Genomic DNA, 23,939 nt, shown 5'->3' on the forward strand with positions numbered 1-23,939 from the left:
TATATCATAAAGAGCTCTCCAGAAGGTGACCTGGTCATCTCTTTGATAAATCTATTTATCTATCTATTTACCAAGGCACTTCCCCCAATCTTGGGGGATAGCCATCAAACAAAGGAACAAAAGGGGACCTTTCCTCTCTCCGCTCCTCCCAGCCTGACAAGGGATTCAGTCGTGATTAAACGATAAGGATAAGGATTAGGGAAGCTTTTGTAAACCTCCATTTTGTGGTTCAGGGGTCATGGGGAGCTTTTAGACTATATATCGTAAAATTTAAATTACCGTAATATATTTTCATTTCCCCTTCTGAGTGGGGATACCTTAACCTGGTGAAAGGGTTTGTGTATCGCTATGATCCGTAAAGCTATAGTAATCAGGGCTATCCATACTAGGTTGGTTTGCTGTGAACGATCAGACTAAAGTCTCCCACTATCACCAATCCGCTGTGGCCAGCGTTGTGATGAAGATGGCCAAGCTCCAGACGTGACTAAGGATATGTCTGAGGCTTTTGTCCTGCGATGAACTGGAAACTGCTGCATTTGTTGTTGTTGTTGTTGTTGTTATCTTTCCATTATAACGTTTTCCTGAAATATGGAAAAATTAGCAATGGTAAAGTACATTAATCAAACCAATGGAAGTTTTACCAAGATAATTTTGAAAAAGTTAAAGGAACTGAATAAATGAGAATAGCGAGGGGAATCGTCAACGATGCATACGGTGCTCCATCCAAATTGCCTTATAGGGAGTTGTAACTAGACCGAGGGTAGATACCTCCAACGGGGTAGAATCTCAAATGACATTCTATTATGTCACTTAGTTTATTTTTATTATATATTTATTTATTTATTGTGATGAAATATGATAAACAACACCTTTTGAATCCGAAATTTATCGCATACACAAAAGAGATTCATGAGCCACGTGAAAGAAGAAAAAGAAACTCTGGAAGAGGGTGTGTTCAATATAATAGGATTATTTGATTAGCTCTGAACTTTGCCTCGTTTGATAAGAGGAAAATAATATTCGTTCTTTTTATCCGTTGACCGACAGGATTTATTTTCTACATACTTAATTTCAAGTGGATTTTGACATTTAATTTCTATTGCGTCATTGTGGATTTCGTATCACATGAAGTTTTTCATTTTGGTTTTTATAAAAACGTAAAAAAGTGTTTATCCTGTCCCCACATGTATATAGCCGTCTGGAACTTTTTTTTATCGTTTGAGATAAGGTTATTGATTGAAATTCATTTACCTCCATTGCATTGAAATAGAAAAGAAACTTGCCCTGGCATTGAGTGACTCAGCTTTGACGTCCAAAGATGACGAAAGTAAAAGGAATAAATGATAATGAAGACTAAACTTGTCTGTCTAGATTTTATTGAATCAGCGCAAGGGCGTCTCGCATTGCTGTTAACCGATTCTAAGAACATCAAATGATAGAAATCATTCACCTTACTTTACATACTTTACTTTAAGGGCTGCTTATCTGGTCCCGTACAGCAGGGGAACATTACTCTGTACAGGACATCCACGGTCGTTTTATGATGATCATTCGGAAGCATTTAACATTTCAACGGAAGCATTTAACATTTCAAAATGCGTATTTTTCTCTTACTGTTTGATCATCACTGTCAAAACACTCTGAATAAGAAAGTCTTCAGTTTCCTCTTGATAGCCTTAATATCTTCAATTATTCGGATGTCTCGTGGGAGCCTATTGTATTGTATAGTCTCCGGGCCGCATATTTAAAGACTAGAGCCTACAGTAGACATGTGTCTGGGTTCTAATAGTTTGTAACCATCTTTAACTATTCTCGTGTCAGGACTATTTATTGGTTGCACAACTGAGCAGGGGTAGTGGGCGGGGGGGGGGGGGGCATTGACAAAATTTTTTTTGGGAGCCCATAGCAGACGTAGTTGTATTTCAAAAATTATAATAAATCAGAATGTTTATAAAATGCACCACTTTGTCCTGTCTTATAATTCATCAACTGAGTGAAAATAAACTATTTCAGCCTTCCCACTGATGTGTTATATACAGAGGATAATTAAGCCTTTTCCTGGGTAAATTTAAATTTCTTGTCCATTTTCTAATTAATTTAGTTTTTATGAAGCAAATGTGTTCTTTTCATCATAATTACATATATTTATTTTTTATTAATATTTTACTTCTGTTTTTTTTTTTTTATTTCTGGGTAAAGAATTTTGAGAATTTATGAAGGGAGGAATAAAGTGGAAAGTGTTAAGAACTACTGCCTTAAGAAATGGATGAAAAAAATAAAGTTTTAGGAAAGTCATTAGTACAGGAGTTTGAAGACGTGTGTGCTATTGGCTGATATGGCGTTATATTGAAATAAGATATTTGAATAATGTATTTTTTCATGTAGTTTTTTTCTTCGGATTTTTTATCATTTTTTCATGTGTCGAAGTCCTTCAGATGTTACAGAAATTTAACGTTATTGTGTAGATTTATTTTGTACTTGGTATATGGTACCCAGCTGCATGTGTATGTATATATGTATAAATATAATATATATATATATATATATATATATATATATATATATATGTGTGTGTGTGTGTGTGTGTGTGTGTATGTATATATATATATATATGTATATATATATATATATATATATATATATAGTAATTGATTAACAAATAAGGCGAAAATAGTTTTATATAAAACGGTCGTTGCAAAATACAATTATTTACAATGCTACTGAAAGAATAATGATGGCAAACTAATGTTTATATTAACTTGCTTAAGACGTCAAGAAGTATAATTTAGAGCATGCATAGATTAAAATTTTAGCAGTTATAAAGGCCATGTAAATTAACCAATTTAATTAAATATGGTCTACCTAACTAAATCCTACTTCTTATAATTACGTAATTTCAATTTAAGGAAACATGCTCTTTAGAACATGAATTTTGTTCACTTATTTGCAGTGACATGCGTTGCTGCGTAATTGTTTAATTCGCCGTGAAATTGCTGTATTGCAGATCATAGACAGATTTCAGTTCTCCAGTTTGGTCATGCTCCTCCGTATACCCCTAAGCCTCTCTGCCCCGTTACCAGCAGCAAGAAATTCTTTAGTTGTCAATAAAGAAGGCTGTGACTAAGCGCAATTATAATTCTCTCTCTCTCTCTCTCTCTCTCTCTCTCTCTCTCTCTCTCAGAACATGACTGAAATATCTGTTAATTACCGGATCGTATGACCAGGCTTCGTGCTCTGTTGTATGTCGGTCAGATCATGATTAACCATCGTCATGTTCCTACCAAAGAAAGAGTTGAAACATCATTCAAAATGATGTGGTCCTTATTCTTCTCATGTCAATTGTAACTGATAATAATTTTCATTCTGAAGTAATGAACTGTTGACGTGGTTTACGTAATGGTGTTCCTTGTGGCACTCTTCTTGTACACACCTGTCGAGATTTTAGATGATTAAGGACCATTTTCGTCGGCCAGCTACGTCATGGCTATTGGAGATTGAAAATAGAACCTTATCTGTATTCTCGGCGTTTTATTGGATTCCGTCTTTCTCGCTAGTCGTGTGTTCTCAGTTATGTCTGGTAATCAACTCCCATTGTCTCGACCATTTTATATCTATTGCCACTGGGTGCTATACAGTATATACAGTAATTCATTACATAATTTGGAAATTTTATTTTTGAAATACTGTATTCCTACACAAAGTTAACTGTTTCTGGAATACATATTTTTTCTTTGGCACTTTCGAGATATCCACGACCTTCATAGTTATGGAAGACAATTTGTCTCAATTATGATTTGTCTTTTTTTCTATTCTATACCTTTATAAAATAGGCTGAAAAGTGGATGCAGGTCAGTGCTAATGCACTGGTTGGCCTTGGTAATTAGATATTAGTAGTGTATTGACTCCCTTTATAAAGATGACATTTTGAAATTAGTTTAAAGGTTTAAAGGCCACTCATGAATGGCAGAGGCAAGGGACAGTGACATTGCCCTATCAGCAGGACAATGCCCTAGAGGCTGACCATATATACATATGATCAGCACCCAAGCCCCCTCTCCACCCAAGCTAGGACCAAGGAGAGCCAGGCAATGGCTGCTGATGACTCAGCAGATAGACCTATAGGCTCCCTCAAACACCCTATCCTTAGCTTAGATGTTGAGGTTTCAGCGGGCAAAGTAACTAACGAGTTTGAGTGGGACTCGAACCCCAGTCTGGCGTTTACCAGTGAGGGATGTTACCACATCGGCCACCACCACCTTACCATTTTGTAATCCACCAACTTCCATTTCAGCGAAGGAACCCTCTTCGGAATGGGGAATCCCCTTCTGGATATCATGGCAAGCACAGAAGAATCCTTCTTGGAGAAGTATTCACTGGAAGCCAACAATGCCATCCTGGCAGAAGACAAACACCAGTCTATGTACCAGGAAATGAGTAATATGAAGAACGTGGAATACATTGCTGGAGGTGCCACACAAAACTCGATGAGAGTTGCTCAGGTATTTACCGTTGTTGTTATTATTATTATTATTATTATTATTATTATTATTATTATTATTATTATTACAAGCTAAGCTATAACCCTAGTTTGAAATGCAGGATGCTATAAGGCCAAGAGCTCCAACAGGGAAAAATAACCCAGTGAGGACAATGAGGAAAGGAAACAAGGAAATAAAAAACTACAAGAGAAGTAATAAACAATCAAAATAAAATATACTAAGAACAGTAACAGCATTAAATTAGATCTTTCATATATCACTATAAAAACTAAAAACTCGAAATTTTATGTTATGTGTTCACAGTCTCACAATTTGGTAAAGGTTCCTCAAAATTTCAGGTGTGGTACTGCACTTGCAAGAAGAGAAAATTAAAAAATAAATGCATATTGTAGTTTGAATGACGAAAGTCCTCTAGTTTGAAAAGACCTTGTAATATCAATACCACTATATTATATACATCCAGAGGAAAGATTTAGCCTCGTACTTTCTGTGATTTTTATTTCAGTGATTTTAGCATTTTAATTATAAATAGATTGTCACTATAGCACTTATTATTTGGATCCCTTACTAGAATGAATATCAAGAGTTCTTGGAGACTAGATTGTGACTTAGATCATTATTGAAAGAAAGAACATTATAGTTAGAGCAGTCGTTGTTACCTAGTCTTATTTTAGGTTCATAGATATATGAAATATTAAGAAAAATTCAAATTTTTGTACTTTTTAGCTGTGTATTTAACATTATTTTACCCATTATGTAAGAAAATAGAAGAAATTATTAAAGATTTTTCTTCTTAAACTTAATCCTTTTTTTTTTTCAGTGGATTTTAAGGGAACCAAAACGGGCCACCTTCATGGGCTCGGTTGGTGAAGATGCATTCAGCAAAATATTGCAGTCAAAGGCTGAAGAGGCTGGTGTTGTTGTGCGTTACCAAAAACAATCCAATCACCCCACTGGTAAGGAGAGAGATTAGACTATCACCATATTTATTTTTTAGGGATTTGAGTGTGTATCCTTCATAGTGTGTAGAATATCTTGTCTAATTATGGACGTTGAAAATTGCATGAAGATATGTGCTCAAAATTTGAAATCACACTGACGTGGCACTCAAAAGTGCTCAGTGCAGAATTTTGAAAACTTGAGCATCAACTTGTGAATTATGCAGATTCATCTTAATGTAAAAAAAAAGGAATTGTAACTACAGTATAAAAATTTTGTGAGATAGAACTACAGATTACAAGTGCAGCAAGTCCCCAACATAAGAACTAGATCCATTCCAAAAAGTTCTAAAGTCAAACTCCCAACTCCTTATTCACTAATGTGTCAATCATTTGATCCCTCTAACACTAGTAAGTTAGCCTACAACAGTATCAAGAATTCTTACAGCTATTTGTATATAATATAAATGCCCTTAGAAATACTATAGTGAATTAATTTGTATTCTGTTTTGAAAATTCTAAAGAAAAAGTTATTTATTACATACAATTTCTTATCTTTGAAAGTTTTTATCTGGGGGACTTGTTGTACAGCAATGACAAAATGTTTACAAATCTTTTCTTATAGATTTTCTAAATACAAAGTTTTGGTAATGGAATTTCTAAATCATTTAATCCCAGTACTTGACATAATATCTCTTACAGTCCGTGTACTGTTTAATTGGAATATCATGGCTATAGTTAGATTTGACTGTTGTCACCTTGTCATCGTAGAAGCATTCGTGGAAATTTCTATTCCATTGTATTACTGCACTTTTTGCTTTCTCAGTACACTTAGGCCTACTATAGTTTTTACCATAATATATTAATGTTTTTTTTTCTCTCTTTTCAGGTACATGTGCGGTCGTGCTTACTAATAATGGAAAGTGCCGGTCATTAGTTGCAAATCTGGCTGCAGCTAATCACTTCACAATATCTCATCTAGAAAATCCAGAAAATAAAGCTTTAATGGAAAAGGCTCAATTTTACTACATCTCTGTAAGATTTATTTACCTGTACTGTATAACCCTTTTACCCCCAAAGGACGTACTGGTACGTTTAAAAAACCCATCCCTTTACCCCCATGGACGTACCGGTACGTCCTTGCAAAAAAATGCTATAAGATTTTTTTTTTTTCATATTTTTGATAATTCTTTGAGAAAATTCAGGCATTTTCCATGAGAATGAGACCAACTTGACCTCTCTATGACAAAAATTAAGGCTGTTAGAGCAATTTTTAAAAAATATACTGTAAAATGTGCTGGGAAAAAAATAAACACCCTGGGGGTTAAGGGTTGGAAATTTCCAAAAAGCCTGGGGGTAAAAGGGTTAAATTAGGATTATCCTATAAAGGATCCTATACATTATTCATGTGGATGGTTTAATGAAAAATAATTTAAGAAACTTTTTATTAGCTTTTCATGTAAGATAAAGAAGGCTAAAAGATCGCAAGTAGATAAGAAATAGAGTACAGGCGGTACTTTGAAATTCAAAGTTATATATGTATATTCATACTGTAATAATGAATAGCTTTCAAGATAGTTTATTGTACAACATTTTATGATAGAACATTCAGTTTGTATTAACCTGGCTATTAGTAGTTATGTTACATAAATAATCATGTGTTATTGGAAAAGGCAGTGGACAAAGAATTGGCAGTTATTATTTATTTTTCTTTGATTACAGGGATTCTTCCTAACAGTATCTCCAGAGTCTATACTGAAAGTAGGAAAACATGCTTGTGAGAAGGACAAGATGTTTTGCATGAACCTCTCTGCCCCATTCCTTTGCGAGTTTTTCAAAGACCCGATGATGAAGGCTTTCCCATACATTGACTTGCTATTTGGTAATGAAACGGTAAGATTACTTTCCATTTACTTTCATTCATTTTTTTTATAATGAACATTCTGTTCTATCCTATTCTTTTCCATTTTTTTTTAAAGTTGGGATTCTTTTCTTTAAGTCTCCCTTGCAGATTATGACTTTAAGGTTTATTCATTTAAATTGATGATGATAATAATGAGGATTTTTTTTTTATCTTTTTATTAATAATGAGGATTAATAATAATGCTCAACAGCAGGTCCAAACAACCAATCACAATGTAGAATTAGTTTGAATGCACCACTTATAAATATATTTGACATATGCATACATATAGACTCCACTCTCGTATCTTTTGTCATTTTCCTGCGATAAATCGAAGCTGTACTGTATCATAAAAGTTACAATGATAAATAGTAGTTTTTTATAGATTAGAACAGTTGGAATGTTATAAATTGATTAGAAGATACTATTCTGGTTAAGGGTAATATAACTGGTCAGTGATTGATAGTAAATTAGCAGTAATTGTTATTATATTTCTTATCCATCTACTGTACATGTACAGACTTTAGATATTAGGAAAGTAAGAACTCGGGAATTACCTAACCCAGGCTTAGTCTTTTAGTATTTTTTTTCGTATAAAGTTCTGTATTCATCAGTGTCCAATAACTTTTGTTGTGTGGAATTGAGTTTAATATACAGTCGAAGTTTTATGATGTTCAGTTTTAACACCAGTGAAACTCAAGCAGTATTATCGGGTACTCCGTCTCCTTCAGATAATATTCGAAGTGTCTTTCCTCACCACACCTTTCTTTTCCGTCCTCTTGATTAGCCCTATAACAGAGAGGGAAAAGTATAGAAACTAGAAATAGCTTGTTTTTAGCATTCCACTTTCTGCATAAGTTGAGTTTAGCTAGTCAATGCAGTTATCTATCGAGTATTTCAGTAATTTAGAATATTAATTTCTTATATTTTTTACCAAGAAATGCTGTTTAGGCTTCCTTCTCCTTTTTCATATATTGTTAATAAGATTTACATGATTATTTTTTAATTCCGTTTCTCTTTTAAGAGAAAATACAGTACTGTATTTGTATTTATGTTGTAGCCTTTACTATTGCAGTAAGTTAATGTAGAAAAAAACTGAAAATGCAGACATATGCCGATCGTTTTGTATAGATATTGTGGCTGATTTAATCTTTTTAGTTTTTTAGCAAGTATACAGTATTTCTGATAACATGGATCTAAGAAAAAGTTTCTAAATGTAATTTATGTATTTTATGTACATAATTTAAAGGAACTGCAATTCTGTAGGAATATGTTTGGTGGCTCTGCATAATATGAAATTAATGCTGGGTAAAATAAGAGTATTGTAAGGAAACTTGAATATTTCAGAAAATTTATTACTTCACCGTAAGTAGTATTACACATAAGCACTGAAGCTTGTATATGTTTCATAGCTTTTTTTATTAATCTTTGTAATGATGTTTCCAGGAGGCAGCTAAGTTTGCAGAAATTCAAGGATTTGGTACGACAGATATAAAAGAAATTGCCTTAAAGACAGCAGCTCTTCCAAAGGAAAACAACAACAGAAAGCGTACAGTTATCTACACCCAGGGAGCTGAAAATGTCATTTTAGCCAAAGGTACAGTCCATCTATTGCATTTTATCATGTACAGCGTTTTATTTTCAATGGTGGTACTCTGTATGGTTTTCTTGCTAAATTTTAGTTTCATTATTTTGTAAATGACAAGTTTAAGCTTGAATAGATCATGATAATGTGTTTGAAAACAATGAGATAATAAAAACCACAAGGATTAATAGATGCATAAGCAATAGCATTCTGATTTTCAGATGCTTTTACACCTTTTGACAAAGAGTTTCTTCAAGTACTATTATAGTGGTAGTACAGAGAGAAATTACCCTGATGTTCTATTGGTCTAGATTCATTATTCTGTATCAAGTTGCTTTTCACACTTTTGACCATTTTGAAAAACAGTTCTCAGATGTCAAGATAGATGTAATAACAAACATCACAAGTTGTCCCAGTGCTGGTTGAATTAACCAGCTATTGTACCTTGACTTTAGAGTCTTTGATTAAGCACTTTTTCCATACTATCCAAAGTTCACACCCAAATTCAGGGCCATGAAACTTCATCAGTTCATGCTGAAGTCTTTTATTTCTGATCAAAAAATATTTTCACATTAAAGTAATAAACCTGAATAATTTTTCTTTACTTAAATTCAATTAAATCAACAGATTTTGTGTTTGTGATTGTGTAATTTAAATGTGCACATTAAATTAAATTAGACCTGCCATTGAACAGTTCTCACAGGAATTTTTAACAAATCCAGAAGAAATTTCCTTATTAATGCTAATAAACCCAAATCCTAAAAAATGCCCAGTCTGAATGGTACACATTTTATTATCTAAAATGAGGTTGATGTGAGAATTAAAAAGACAAAGTTTCTGGGGAATACCTAAGCCAAGGTTATTGCCATTAGCAGTCAGATTATCTCAGCACTGTAACAGAGGCTGTTGAAAGAAGAGGAAAATGCACATTTTAACTTTTTGGTAAACGGTGATATAAACCCAAGCTTTATAAAGTGCGTATAAGCATTATGAACAGGTAAGTATGGAAATAATAAAATTTTATAAAGATTCAAATTTTGACAAGAATTTGTCCTAATGTACTTTTTCAATCATTTGATTCTTTTGAAAATCACTAATTTTCAATATTAAACTTACCCGATAATCATGTAGCTGTCAACTCCGTTGCCCGACAGAATTCTATGGAGGGATACGCCAGCTATCACAATACTAGAAGGGGGTGTACTTACCAGCGCCACCTGTGGCCAGGTACTCAAGTACTTCTTGTTGACACCTCCTCAATTATTCCTCTGTCGTGCTTCCGGCAAGACGTTCTGGGATACGCTTATGATCTTCGAGTATTTTCACGGCTAATTGGTGAAGTATTCTCTCAGATTTCGGCTGTCGCTTTACTGGAAACCTTCTTATATTAGCTAGATAGCTTTTATATAGTCCTGATTAACGGTTAACGATCTTTTGCTTGATTTTGGAACCCCCTTTGGCTAACTCTTTGGATTCAAGATGTCTGACATTTCGCAAGCCCCCTCCCATAGACGATGTAGGTCTTGCAATAGGCGTATTCCGAAGGCCTCGGTAGATCCTCACACCGCTTGTTCTGACTGTAGGGACAGGCCCTGTCAGTTAGAAAATCGATGTGAGGAATGCGCCGGACTTTCGGAACTGGAATTTGTCCGTCTTTTGAAATATTCAACTAAGTTAGAGAGAGGTAGAGTTAGGAGGAGTTCTTCTCACTCTTCACTTTTTTCCTCACCTCATGATCCCCTACCTTTTCCTACCCCTGTAGTGGCTACCCCCGAACCTACTGTTTGCCCTCCGCCTGATATGTCTGTTGTTTTGCGTGCTATTCAGGCCTTAGGCGATAAAGTAGAGTCAGTGGTAAGTGATCATAAGTCTCTGATGGCCGAAGTCAAGGAACTTAAGGTCAAGAGTGCAGTGGGTGGAATTAGTGCCAGTGCTGTGACGAGTGCTAGTGTCAGTGCAGTGCCAAGTGCTAGCGTCAGTGCCAGTGTGGTGCGTGAGGATACTTCTGTGCGAGCCAGTCGTCCTCCCAGTCCGGGACCTCTTGCAAGCTCCCAAGCCCAGGGGAGAAGCAATGTCGAAGGGCATAAGGGTTCGGCAGGCCTTGTTAGGCGCACAGAAGTATCCTCGGTGGTTGCGGGCGTGTCTTCCAAAGACCGTCACTCCCACCTGCAGACGATTGAGCCCGTCTTTTTCTCGTCCGCTGATCAACTGTCAGGGAAGAAACGTTGGTCTCAGGTCTCGAGACCACTTAAACGCAGAGTCCAGTCCGCGAGTGCTCAGCCAGGTTGCAGTCATTGGCTCAGCTCTGACTCGTCGCAGTCATCTGTCGACTGCACTCCGCCCAAGAGGAGTAAGGTTCTGCCACAACAGAGCTCGACTGTTAAGGCTTTACCTCAGCCTACTGTAGTTTCTGCCGACCCCAAGTGGACTCTTCTACAGTCCATGCAAGCACAGCTTTCGGACTTGATGCGTGAGTGTCGGGCTGAGAGTGTTGCGCCTCCGCCTCCGCCTACACTCCCTCCGCCTGCGCTCGCTCCGCCTGATCGCAGTACCACCTGCCAGGCGTACGATGTTGAGCCTCGTTCTGAGTTTGCTGTTCCCAGTGGTGTTCAGCCTCCGCCTTCTTTAAGGCAACCTTTACAATGGGATCAGGAGGATTATACCTCTCTTCCTCCACCTCCACTTGCTGCTCCACCAGTGGTGCAACACTCGGTTGAGGTACAACAACCTCTCCCGTCCATGAGTCAGTCTCCTCAGCTCTCGCTGCAGCGAGCTCAACCCTCCACAAGGCAAGCACCACTACACCTTAGCCTTGCGCCTCAGGAGCCTCAGCTTGCGAGACATTTACCTTGTTCTGCGCAGCCTCTACCTCATCGCGCTCCGCTCACACCACAGGAACAGGAACTTGCTACTCCGCTTCCGCCAACAGCTCAGCAAGCGCAACCCTTGGGTTCAACCACTCATGCTAGGAGTCAGCCTCCACCCATGCGCCTTCCTTCTGCTTCGTCTTTTATTCAGCCTTTGCAGTCTGAGCCTCAGGTTTTCCCTCAACAGTTACTTGAAGAGGAAACCACTAATATTGCTCCGATCTCTTCGCTACACTCTGGTGATGAGGCGTCTGATGATGAGGCGGCACACCTGGATCCCTCGTCAGACGTGGATGAATCCAAGCCTTCTCCACAGTCTATTGACTTTCGTAAGGTCTTGGCTCTGCTTAGGGAGGTTTACCCAGACCACTTTGTCTCTGCTATTCCCCGCTCTCCGCCATCTGAGTTTTCGCTGGGCATACAACAAGCTAAGTCCACCTATACTAAGCTAGTCCTAGCAAGGTCCTCTAAGAGAGCGTTAAGGATCTTAGGGGAGTGGCTGCAGACTAAGCAACACCTTGGCAAAACTTCTTTCATGTTCCCTCCGACTAAGCTCACTTCGAAAGCGAGCGTTTGGTATGCCACAGGAGAAGCACCAGGCTTGGGAGTACCTGCCTCTGCCCAGGCTGACTTCTCAAGTCTGGTAGACTCGCCTCGGAGAACTGCAATGAGGCGCTCTAAGGTTTGCTGGACCTTCTCAGACCTTGATCACTTACTGAAGGGAGTATTTAGAGCATTTGAGATGTTCAACTTTCTAGACTGGTGCCTGGGGGCCCTCAGCAAGAAGACCTCTCCTGCGGACAAGGATTCTGCCATGCTATTAATGTCCTGCATGGATAAGGCCATTAGGGATGGATCTGGTGAGCTTGCGTCGATGTTTGTATCAGGGGTTTTGAAGAAAAGGGAACAGCTGTGTACCTTCCTTTCCTCCAGCATTACACCTTGTCAAAGGTCACAACTCCTTTTTGCTCCGCTCTCGAAGTTCCTCTTCCCCGAAGAGCTGGTTAAGGACTTGTCTGCTGCCCTGATACAAAAGGACACACACGATCTTGTAGCCTCATCGGCTCGTAAGTCTAAGGTTGCTACCTCAGTCCCCAAGACTTATCGCTCCCCAGTGGCTGATACCCCTGCTACGAGGTTCATACCGCCCTTTCGTGGTAGAGCCCCCAGCCGAGGAAGCTCCCGTCCAGACTCTTACAGGAGCAAGTCTAGGAAAGGCTCCAAGACATCTAAAGGAAAAAACTGACTCTCCGCATCTCCAGACAGCAGTAGGAGCCAGACTCAAGATCTTCTGGCGAGCCTGGGAGAAGAGAGGTGCAGACGCCCAGTCTGTCAGTTGGCTGAGGGACGGTTACAGGATTCCATTCTGCCTCAAACCACCTCTGACCACATCTCCCATCAACCTCTCTCCCAACTACAAAGAAGAGGACAAGAGGCTAGCATTGCACCAGGAGGTGTCGCTACTTGTGCAGAAGAAGGCAGTGGTTATAGTCCGGGACCATCAATCCCCGGGCTTCTACAACCGTCTCTTTCTTGTGGCCAAGAAGACAGGAGGTTGGAGACCGGTGCTGGACGTCAGCGCGCTCAACGCGTATGTCACCAAGCAGACGTTCACGATGGAGACGACGAAGTCGGTCCTAGCAGCGGTCAGACAGGAGGACTGGATGGTCTCGTTGGACTTGAAAGATGCCTACTTTCACGTTCCTATTCATCCAGACTCCCAACCTTTCCTGAGATTCGTTTTTGGAAAGGTTGTCTACCAATTCCAAGCCCTGTGTTTTGGCCTAAGCACAGCTCCTATGGTGTTCACTCATCTGATGAGGAATATAGCAAAATTCCTACACTTATCGGACATCAGAGCCTCCCTCTACTTAGACGACTGGCTGTTGAGAGCCTCCACGAGTCGTCGCTGTCTGGAGAATCTCAACTGGACTTTGGACTTAATCAGACAACTGGGTCTGTTAGTCAACATAGAAAAGTCTCAGCTCATTCCCTCCCAATCCATTGTGTACCTGGGAATGGAGATTCGGAGTCAGGATTTTCGGGCTTTTCCATCGGCCCCCAGGATAAGCCAAGCCCTAGAGTGCATCATGAGCATGCTGAAGAGGAGCAGTTGCTCGGTGAGACAGTGGATGAGTCTCACAGGGACCCTTTCATCACTGGCCCTGTTCGTCGAGCTAGGGAGACTCCACCTCCGCCCTCTTCAATTCCATCTTGCAGCTCATTGGGACAAGGGTTCGACTCTCGAAGCAGTCTCTATCCCAATCACCCAAGAGATGAAGACCACTCTCCTGTGGTGGAAGAACAATCTCCTTCTCAGGGAGGGCCTATCGTTGGCTATTCAGACCCCCAATCTTCATCTCTTCTCAGATGCATCGGACTCGGGCTGGGGTGCGACCTTGAACGGATGGGAATGCTCGGGAACGTGGAACGAGGAACAGGGATTGCTCCACATCAACTGCAAGGAGCTACTAGCAGTTCATTTAGCCCTGCTGAACTTCAAGTCCCTCCTGCTAGGCAAAGTGGTGGAGGTGAACTCAGACAACACCACAGCCTTGGCTTACATCTCCAAGCAAGGAGGGACCCATTCGAGGAGCCTATTCGAGATCGCAAGGGACCTCCTCATTTGGTCAAGAGGTCTAAACCTCACTCTGGTCACGAGGTTCATTCAGGGCAATATGAACGTCTCAGCAGATCGCCTAAGCAGAAGGAATCAGGTCATTCCCACGGAATGGACCCTCCACAAGAGTGTGTGCAACAGACTTTGGACCTTGTGGGGTCAACCTACCATAGATCTGTTTGCCACCTCCATAACCAAGAGACTTCCGCTGTACTGTTCCCCTGTTCCAGACCCTGCAGCAGTTCATGTGGATGCTTTTCTACTGAACTGGTCCCATCTCGACCTTTACGCATTCCCACCGTTCAAGATAATAAACAAAGTTCTGCAGAAATTCATCTCGCACGAAGGGACACGGCTGACGCTGGTTGCTCCCCTTTGGCCTGCAAGAGAATGGTTCACAGAGGTACTTCAATGGCTAGTCGACATCCCCAGGACTCTACCTCTAAGAGTGGACCTTCTACGTCAACCTCACGTAGACAGGTTGCACCCAAACCTCCACGCTCTTCGGCTGACTGCCTTCAGACTGTCGAAAGATTTGCTAGAGCTAGAGGCTTTTCGAAGGAGGCAGCCAGTGCGATTGCCAGAGCAAGAAGGGTTTCCACTCGTAGAGTCTACCAATCTAAGTGGGAAGTCTTCCGAAGCTGGTGTAGAGCCAATTCAATATCCTCTACCAATACCTCTGTGACCCAAATAGCTGACTTCCTTCTACATCTTAGGAATGAGAGATCCCTTTCAGCCCCTACGATTAAAGGGTATAGGAGTATGTTGGCTTCAGTTCTCCGCCACAGAGGTTTGGACCTTTCTTCCAACAAGGACCTTCAAGACATTCTTAAGTCTTTTGAGACGTCTAAAGAGCGTCGTCTATCCACTCCAGGCTGGAACCTAGACGTAGTCTTAAGGTTCCTTATGTCATCTAGGTTCGAACCTCTCCAGTCAGCTTCCTTCAAGGACCTTACCCTCAAGACTCTTTTTCTCGTCTGCCTTGCAACAGCTAAGAGAGTCAGTGAGGTTCATGCCTTCAGCAAGAACATTGGTTTCACGACCGAATCTGCAACATGTTCTTTTCAGCTCGGATTCCTAGCAAAGAACGAACTTCCTTCACGTCCTTGGCCTAGATCGTTTGAAATACCTAGCCTCTCCAACATGGTAGGTAACGAACTAGAGAGAGTTCTTTGCCCTGTCAGAGCTCTCAAATATTATCTTAAGAAGTCTAAACCTATTCGAGGACAGTCAGAAGCCTTATGGTGTGCCATCAAGAAACCTTCGAGGCCCATGTCCAAGAACGGGGTTTCGTATTATATAAGGCTTCTGATTAGAGAAGCCCATTCTCACTTAAAGGAGGAAGACCTTGCATTGCTGAAGGTAAGGACCCACGAAGTAAGAGCCGTAGCTACTTCGATGGCCTTTAATAAAAACCGTTCTCTGCAGAGCATAATGGATGCAACCTATTGGAGGAGCAAGTCAGTGTTTGCATCATTTTATCTTAAAGATGTCCAGTCTCTTTACGAGAACTGCTACACCCTGGGACCATTCGTAGCAGCGAGTGCAGTAGTAGGTGAGGGCTCAGCCACTACATTCCCTTAATCCCATAACCTTTTTTTTAACCTTTCTCTTGAATGCTTTTATTGTTGTTTTTATGGTTGTTACGGTAGGCTAAGAAGCCTTCCGCATCCTTTTGATTTGGCGGGTGGTCTATTCATTCTTGAGAAGCGCCTGGGTTAGAGGTTTTGTAGAGGTCCTTTAGTAGGGGTTGCAACCCTATATACTTTAGCACCTTTGGGTTGATTCAGCCTCCAAGAGGAACGCTGCGCTCAGTAAGGAAGACGAACTTAAAAAAGAGGCAGAGTAACGGTTCAATTCGACTTCCTTACCAGGTACTTATTATTTCATTGTTATTTGAGATAACTGTTATATGAAATATGGGATACTTAGCTATCCTTTAATCTTGTACACTGGTTTTCACCCACCCCCCTGGGTGTGAATCAGCTACATGATTATCGGGTAAGTTTAATATTGAAAAATGTTATTTTTATTAGTAAAATAAATTTTTGAATATACTTACCCGATAATCATGATTTAATCGACCCTCCCTTCCTCCCCATAGAGAACCAGTGGACCGAGGAATAATTGAGGAGGTGTCAACAAGAAGTACTTGAGTACCTGGCCACAGGTGGCGCTGGTAAGTACACCCCCTTCTAGTATTGTGATAGCTGGCGTATCCCTCCATAGAATTCTGTCGGGCAACGGAGTTGACAGCTACATGATTATCGGGTAAGTATATTCAAAAATTTATTTTACTAATAAAAATAACATTTTTAAAGGATAACTGTCATTCCTTTTGTTTTGCTTATTGAATTCCAATCAAAACCATATTCATACAGAATTGTTTCTCTTGTTTTCAGATGGCAAAATCACCGAGTTCGCTGTAAATAAATTGTCCGAAGAAGAGTTAATTGACACAAATGGTGCTGGAGATGCATTTGTTGGAGGTATGTTTTTGTTGACAAAATTTCTCATTTAATTTGCCTTGAGAATCATTTGATAGGTGACTCCAGAAGCTCTTCACTGTGATTTCTTAATGAGAATATTAAATTTCCTGTAATTTTTACCAATGAATATATGTTTGCTTTTTTTAAAGCGTATAATTTTTTTTTTATGTACACTATTTGGCTTGAGTGATTTCACACTTAACGTAGTTGAAAATCTTTTCACAAGAACTTTACCCTTGTAACATTAAATGAATAATCTGAACTTTGAGGGGATGTGATTACATTGATGCTTGCTAAGTAATACACCAATGGTGTTTCTAATTAACTAAATTTGTTCCGTAACTGAATACAAACCACGCTATTTACATGGGGTAATTACTTTGGCGACAGCCGATGACGAGCCATAAAGTTTTAACGAGGGTTTCCTACCCCACCACTAGTTAGCAGGGGGGTAGGGATGGGTAGCTAGCTACCCCTCCCCCTAACACACACCAGAGAATACTCCACTTTACTTTTGGCTCGCATAGTGATCGGAGGTTTCCGCTCCTATGCTCTCTTGACGGCCATTATTGTTTTGTCTTTTAACTTTCCTTTTCTTATACTGGATATATTTAAACATTACTGATGTTTATATATATTTTTGTGTATAGAAAAGGTAAGTTTCCTTTGCTTTCGGTGTTGTGTGGTGTGTACTGTGTACGTCTGCTAGAGTTCGCCGGCTTAGGCCACCACGATCTTTCCGTGATCACGGCCTTGCACTTCTAGGCCACCATGGTTGCCTTTCGTGGAGTCCGGCCCTTTTCTTGAGGTCGTTCACCTCTTACTCCGTACTACGCCTACGATAGCTTCTCAGTCCGAGTCGCTATTTCGTTTTATTTGTCTCAATTGTTTTTATGAACATAATTGTGTTTTAACTTTTCAGTTCAGGGCTCACGTCCCTTCGGGAGTCGGTGATCCTTGGAACATTCAAAGTCTGTTGCATAATTATAATGTTATAATTCTGTTTGTTAACTTCGTTCCCCCCCCCCTCACCTAGGCATGCCGGGTGGGGGAGGGGGGGCGCCTACCTTCTTTCGTTCTTATGTTTTTTCCCTCGGGGTTTCTCTTCGGAGTTTCACCCGGGGGAATTTCTGTTAAATAATTATTTTGTTTTATTTTCCAGATTGCGATGCTGTTTCTTCGTGCCTATTGTGTGCCTTCGATACAGAGCTGTCCTGTTATCCTGGGGAGTCGGCTTCGCCGCCGTCTCACAAGGCGTTCGTCAGGGGCGTTTCCTTCTCTTAGAAGTTCCCCCGTGACTACTGCCAGCTCTTCATTGCATCCTAGAACGATAAGGAGGTTCGCCTCCAGGGTAGTTAGTTAACTTCCCTTTTTACTTCCTTGGTCTTTAGGTGGTTATGCTCTTGGGGCTGAGCGACCGCCCTTGTGACTCGCTCAAGGAGCTGAGCGGTTGCAAGGCTAGACCATGGTACTAGCGACTATGCTCTTGGGGCTGAGCGGTCGCTTCTGTGGCTACGCTCAAGGGGCTGAGCAGCTGCAGTTTCAGTCTGGCCCTCTCTCGTTCGCGAGGGAGGCCTCACTAAGGGCTCCTCTTCGGAGGATCGCTCGTTTTGTCTCTTCTACGAAGTGTCCCCTCCCGTTCGCATGAGAAGACACTCACAGAGACTCCTCTTCGGAGGATTGTTCCTGTTACGTCTACTGATCTCAGGGCCTTTCGGGGCTCCATCGTCAGTCTCTTCCACAAAGTGCTTACCTCTCTCGTTCGCGAGAGAGGCCACTCATAGAGACTCCTCTTCGGAGGATTGTTCCTGTTAACAACAGCTTGCTGTTCAGTCACTAACACTTCGATGTTTAGGGACAGGGAAACTTCGGTTTCCCTTTTTCCCCTGGTCCTTCGAGGTCTCGGAGCTTAGTTACGCAGTTCCCTCGGGCTCTCGTAACTTTAGTCATTTCTACACTTCGGTGATTAGTGAGGGAGAAACTTCGGTTTCTCGTTGCATTGACCCTTTGGGGTCTTGCAACTTCTCCTCAGTGTACCTGTTGCCTGCTGTATCCGTTCCTGATTGCAGACGTGCCTTGGGCGCCCACACCCCCGTTATCTAACGGGCTTCTCCCTTCAGGGCAGGAGAGACTTTCTCACACCTTGAGTAAGTCCCTTAAGTGCCAGGTATCACCTGCGCGCCAACGTTCCCTTATGCGCTTGCGCTCGACTGCTGTTCCTGAGTCTGCCGTTCCAGTATTCAGTTAGGCTGCTACCAACGTTCCCTGCGCATTTTGCGCACATCGTTGGGGTTCCTGAGTTAGCGCACTGGCGCTCACCAGCGTTTCAGCCTAGGGTGTCTCTAAGTCTCTTCTACGAAGGACACCTCTCCCGTTCGCGGGAAAGGTACCTCACAGAGACCACTCCTCGGAGTATTTAGCAGTCCCTCAGTTGATTGTCGGCACTGAAGTAGACCTCCGGGTCCTCTTCAGGGGATGCCCTCCCTTTTAGGGACATATCCCAGTTCCTGATCTACGAGTTAGCCGACGATCTTCTGATGCGCGCTGACGCATAAACGTTGATGATCGCCCGCGCGTGGGATGGTTTCCCGCGCGCGATCGTTGACACGCCCGCATGCGGGATTATTTCCCGCCCGCGACCTCGCGGTCGTCGATGGTTTAGCCGACGATCTTCTGTTCGCGCTAACGCGTAAGCGTTGATGATCGCCTGTGGGCGGGATGGTTTCACGCGCGCGATCGTCGGCCGACGATCTTCTGTTTCCACTGACGCGTGAGCGTTGATGATTGCCCGCGCGCGGGATGGTTTCCTGCGCGCGATCTCGTGATCGTCGAGGTTTTGCTAACGCGTAAGCGTTGATGATCGCCCGCGCGCGGGATGGCTTCCTGCGCGCGATCGTCGAGGAACGCGCGATCATCGACGATCGTTTGCCGACGATCTTCTATTCGCGCTAACGCGTAAGCGTTGATGATCGCCCGCGGGCGGGATGGTTTCCCGCGCGCGATCTCGCGATCGTTGGCCGACGATCTTCTGTTTGCACTGACGCGTGAGCGTTGATGATCGCCCGCGCGCGGGATGGTTTCCTGCGCGCAATCTCGTGATCGTCGAGGTTTTGCTAACGCGTAAGCGTTGATGATCGCCCGCGCGCAGGAAGGTTTCCTGCGCGCTATCTCGCGATCATCGAGAAATGCGCGATCGTCGACGATCGTTAGCCGACGATCTTCTGTTCGCGCTAACGCGTAAGCGTTGATGATCGCCCGCGCGCGGGATGGTTTCCTGCGCGCGATCTCGCGATCGTCGAGGATCGTTAGCCAACTATCTTCTGTTCGCTCTAATGCGTAAGCGTTGATGATCGCCCACACGCGGGATAGTTTCCCGCGCGGGACCTTCAGGCCCTTTTGCTCGCGATCGTCATCCCGGCAACGGTCGTTAGCCAGCGATCTTCGGATCCAGCGCTAGGCATGCAAGCACTGACGATCTTCTTAGTGTGCGTAAGCGCCTAGAATCGGTTTTCCGCACGCGATCATCAACGGCCGTTAGCCGGCGATCTTCGGATGCGGCGCTAAGCGGAAGCGCCGACGATCTTCTTAGTACGCTTAGGCTCCTATGATCATTGTCCCGCGCACAACAACGAGGCCATCCGCGCGCGGTTCTCCGCACGCGGTCGCCTACGGCCGTTCGCCGCTGATCTTCGGATTCGGCGCTAGGCGCATGAGCGCCGACGATCTTCACGGTACGCGCGAGCGCCGACGATCGTTCCGTGCGCGGGATAGTTTCCCGCGTGCGACCATTGAGGCTTACGCAATCATTGCACGGATCGTCCGCTCGCGGTTTTCCCGCTCGCGATCGTCGTAGATCGTCCGCTCGCGGGCACCGAGGTTCCCGCTCGTGATCGCCGACTATCTTCTCTCGCGCGCGAGCTCCGACGATCGTCGCTTACGCGGGAGCGTCGGAGATCATCCGGGCTCGCGCGAATCGCCGACGATCGCCTTAAATAGTTGGAGATCTATCGCATGCGGGCACTATGGGTCCCCGCCCACTGTCTCCTACGGTTTTTCTCGCGCTAAGCGCCGACGATCTTCGTACTTGCGTAAGCCCCGAAGATCGTCAGCGTTTCTTCTGCGTTATTCTGCCGCGCGTGGGATGGTTCCCCACATGCAATCGCCGTCGGCGCTAGCACCGGCGATCTTATTTCTCCGAGATCGTTCACGCGCGGGATGTTTTCCCTCGCCCACGATCTTTCACGCGCAAGCGCCAGCGATTTTCATATGCGCGGAGACGCAGGGATCGTTCACACGGTCGCCGATACGCCCACGCTCTTGTGGGTTCGCGGGCATGCGGGCGCGGTTATCTGCTACTCATGCTTTATTCACGCGCTACCCAGATCTGTGCTTTTCGCGCAATCGTCAGCGTGATCGGCGCACCGTTCTCCGACACGGCCACGCCCTGTTTACATCAGGGCTTATGGCAGTCAGGCCACCTCCGCGTTTACCTCCCCCGCAGCGCAGAGTACCGCCCTCTCCGAAGGGGGGGAGGTTTTCCGGTCAGGTCAAAGGTCTCTTCTCCCTTCACTGCAGCTTCTCTACGGGCGAACCCTCATGTGTCATCTCCCCCAGAGGATCGAACGATCCTCTTCCCTCCAGAGGGACTCCCTGTCAGCGCGAGGATTGGTCGTCATCCCTGGTGGGATGCCGTAGTCAGAGCGCTCAAACAGGCAATGAGCCTGTGCCTTCTGACTGGGGTCACTAATCAGTGGTAGCTTCCTCTCCCACTGAAAGGGGTGAGAGGAATCTTTGGCATGGTATCTTCCCCAAGGACTATCCTGTCCCTTCGCGAGTCCTTACGCAGGCGATGAGCCCTCCTCAGTCTCCATCTCCCCTTCCCCGCGGATGAGCTTTGCCCATCCCCAGGAGGGTCGGACGATCCGGTCCTCTCCCCCTTCACTCCATAGGGAGAATCTCCGCCTTTTCCTGAGGGTCCTATCATGCTGAGGGGGCGAAGCCTTACATCCTTCTTTGCTGGGGTCCCGTTTCCCTCCAAGGAGGGATCCTGAAGTCCTGTCTTCCGCGAGGATCCGACAGGATCCAGTTGGACCCTTGGGGCATGTCTACAAGTCTCCCAGGAAGAGCCTCCGGGAATGGGAGATCTTGCTGCCAGTCCATCAGGAGGATGAGCTCCAGGGGTCAGAACTTGCATTCTGGCGGGTTCTGGCCCTCAGGAGAAAACCTCAAGGGGATCCCAGTTTCAGAGATTCCTCTTCGGTAAGGGAAGGATTCGGTCCTGGACCGAGTTCTACTCACCCAAAGGCTCCCTTACGCCAGTACAGCTTGCCCTGGTCTTAGGGAATGGAGAGCGCCAGAGACTAGGCCAAGGGCCAGCTATCCGGGCTTGTCTCCTTCAACAGTCCCGGTTGGTTTCGAGCTCCTCCCTCCTCCCTGGGTAGGGATCGGTGAGGGGACGGGTCTTCCGGGCTGGAGTCCAGTCCAGGTCGGAGAGGTGCCCCCTCCAAGAGGTGGCCAACGGGTTTCGAGGCCTTCGTAGTCGCCTCCTTCCCTCCTCAACTCTGTACAGGGTTTTCAAACAGTCTCTGTCCAGCATAGCGACAGCAGACTCGGTCTGCTTTGCTGTGAGACCACAAGTCTTCATGGGTACACTGGTCCGGTAGGTCTCGTACTTCCGGTCCTGGTTCACCCATCTTCAAGGAAGTACTTTGGAGTCCGCCTGGAAGGTGGGTATACCAGTTCAAGGGCTGTGATTGGCCTCTCCACAGCACCTCAACAGTTCTCCGATACTTCCTCTCGGATCTCTTCACGGGCGCTCAGCATCGGCATCCAGCCACTCCGTGCCTGGGTGGCTGGCCGATCCTGGCGGTCTCGAAGGCTTCCCTTCTTCGTCATTGGGACAAGCTCCTCGGACTTTTCCAAGTTCTAAAGATCATGGTAGTCCTCGAGGAGTCCTCCCCGTAGCCCTCTCAGAGTCTGGTATATCGAGCCTGCTCTTAGGCGCCTATCTCCCGTAGCCTTCCCTTCAGACGTCAGGGTACCAAGGCAGAAGAAGGTCGCGAGACCTTTCCTCACACGAGAAGTCCCTCCAACCCAAGGTTGTTTCGTCTCCCCTCCCTGGCCCGTCTGGTTCCCACAGTCGCCCCAGGTTTACTTCTCTTCAGTGGCGACTCAGGGCGCGGAAGAGTCGGGGGCGCGTCTCCCCAGACGCAGAGGCCCCTAGGGGACAACCGGTACAGACGAACCCATAGGGGTGGGAAGCTGACGAGGGCCTACAAGAGGGAGTGGTCCTTCTCGTCCTCCCCCTGACTTGATTCTGTTTTCGGACGCGTCAAAGGAAAGGGGGGGGGGGCCCCACGTTCTGATCCACGGGTCCTCAGGCCGGGGGTCAGAACCAGGAAGAACCTTCTCTAGTTCTACTAGAGACGGAAATTGTGTTTCTGGTTCCTCAGTAGCTCCACCTTGCCTGGCGGACTACTCTGGGGTTATGAGGACCAACAACTCCACAGTGATGGTTTTCTGGCCCAGACAAGGAGGTACTTTTCAGTACAACCATCCCATCCTGCGGTGGAGATACCGGGATGGTCCGAGTCCCCCTCGGTCTCCTTGGCAGCTTGCTTCATTCCAGACAAAGGAATGGGCTCGCCGACCATCTGAGCAGTGTGTCACGAACACCACATTCCGAGTGGTCTTTGGATCCTCAAGTAGCCTACAAGTCCTGCCTCGGTGGGGCTCCCTCGGTGGACCGGTTCGCTACAGCACTGAGCTGCAAGCTCCCGCTGTACTGCTTCCCGGTCACGGATCCCAAGGCCCTCTGGTTGGAGGCCTTCCAGCAACGGTGGGACACCATCGATGTGTTGCCTCTGTATCTTGCTCCTCTTCCCGCCGGGAGTCTATGCAGCACCTCCTCAAAGAGAGAGGATTTTAGCAACAAGTAGCGAAAAGGAGGCCTGGACACCTGCGCAAGTCTTCCGCAAGTAATCTCCCAGGCGATTGGGCGAGTTTCTGTAACCGGTGTCGGGTAGAGGGCTTCCCTCC

The 23,939-nt window shown here is 44.3% G+C and overlaps 1 protein-coding gene across 2 annotated transcripts in view; it reads left to right on the forward strand.

Annotated features, from left to right (window-relative positions):
* Adk2 (Adenosine kinase 2) overlaps positions 1-23,939 on the forward strand; it is a 118,392-nt gene that overhangs the window by 92,293 nt on the left and 2,160 nt on the right. For both annotated transcript variants that reach the window (XM_068374983.1, XM_068374982.1), the window contains exons 2-7: positions 4,292-4,499; positions 5,320-5,455; positions 6,327-6,472; positions 7,160-7,330; positions 8,787-8,937; positions 16,815-16,901. In XM_068374983.1, the coding sequence (XP_068231084.1) occupies positions 4,292-4,499; positions 5,320-5,455; positions 6,327-6,472; positions 7,160-7,330; positions 8,787-8,937; positions 16,815-16,901 (899 nt within the window). The remainder of the gene's footprint in view (positions 1-4,291; positions 4,500-5,319; positions 5,456-6,326; positions 6,473-7,159; positions 7,331-8,786; positions 8,938-16,814; positions 16,902-23,939) is intronic.

This window comes from Palaemon carinicauda, chromosome 6 (assembly GCF_036898095.1).
Source record: "Palaemon carinicauda isolate YSFRI2023 chromosome 6, ASM3689809v2, whole genome shotgun sequence".
NCBI classification, from domain to species: Eukaryota; Metazoa; Arthropoda; class Malacostraca; order Decapoda; family Palaemonidae; genus Palaemon; species Palaemon carinicauda.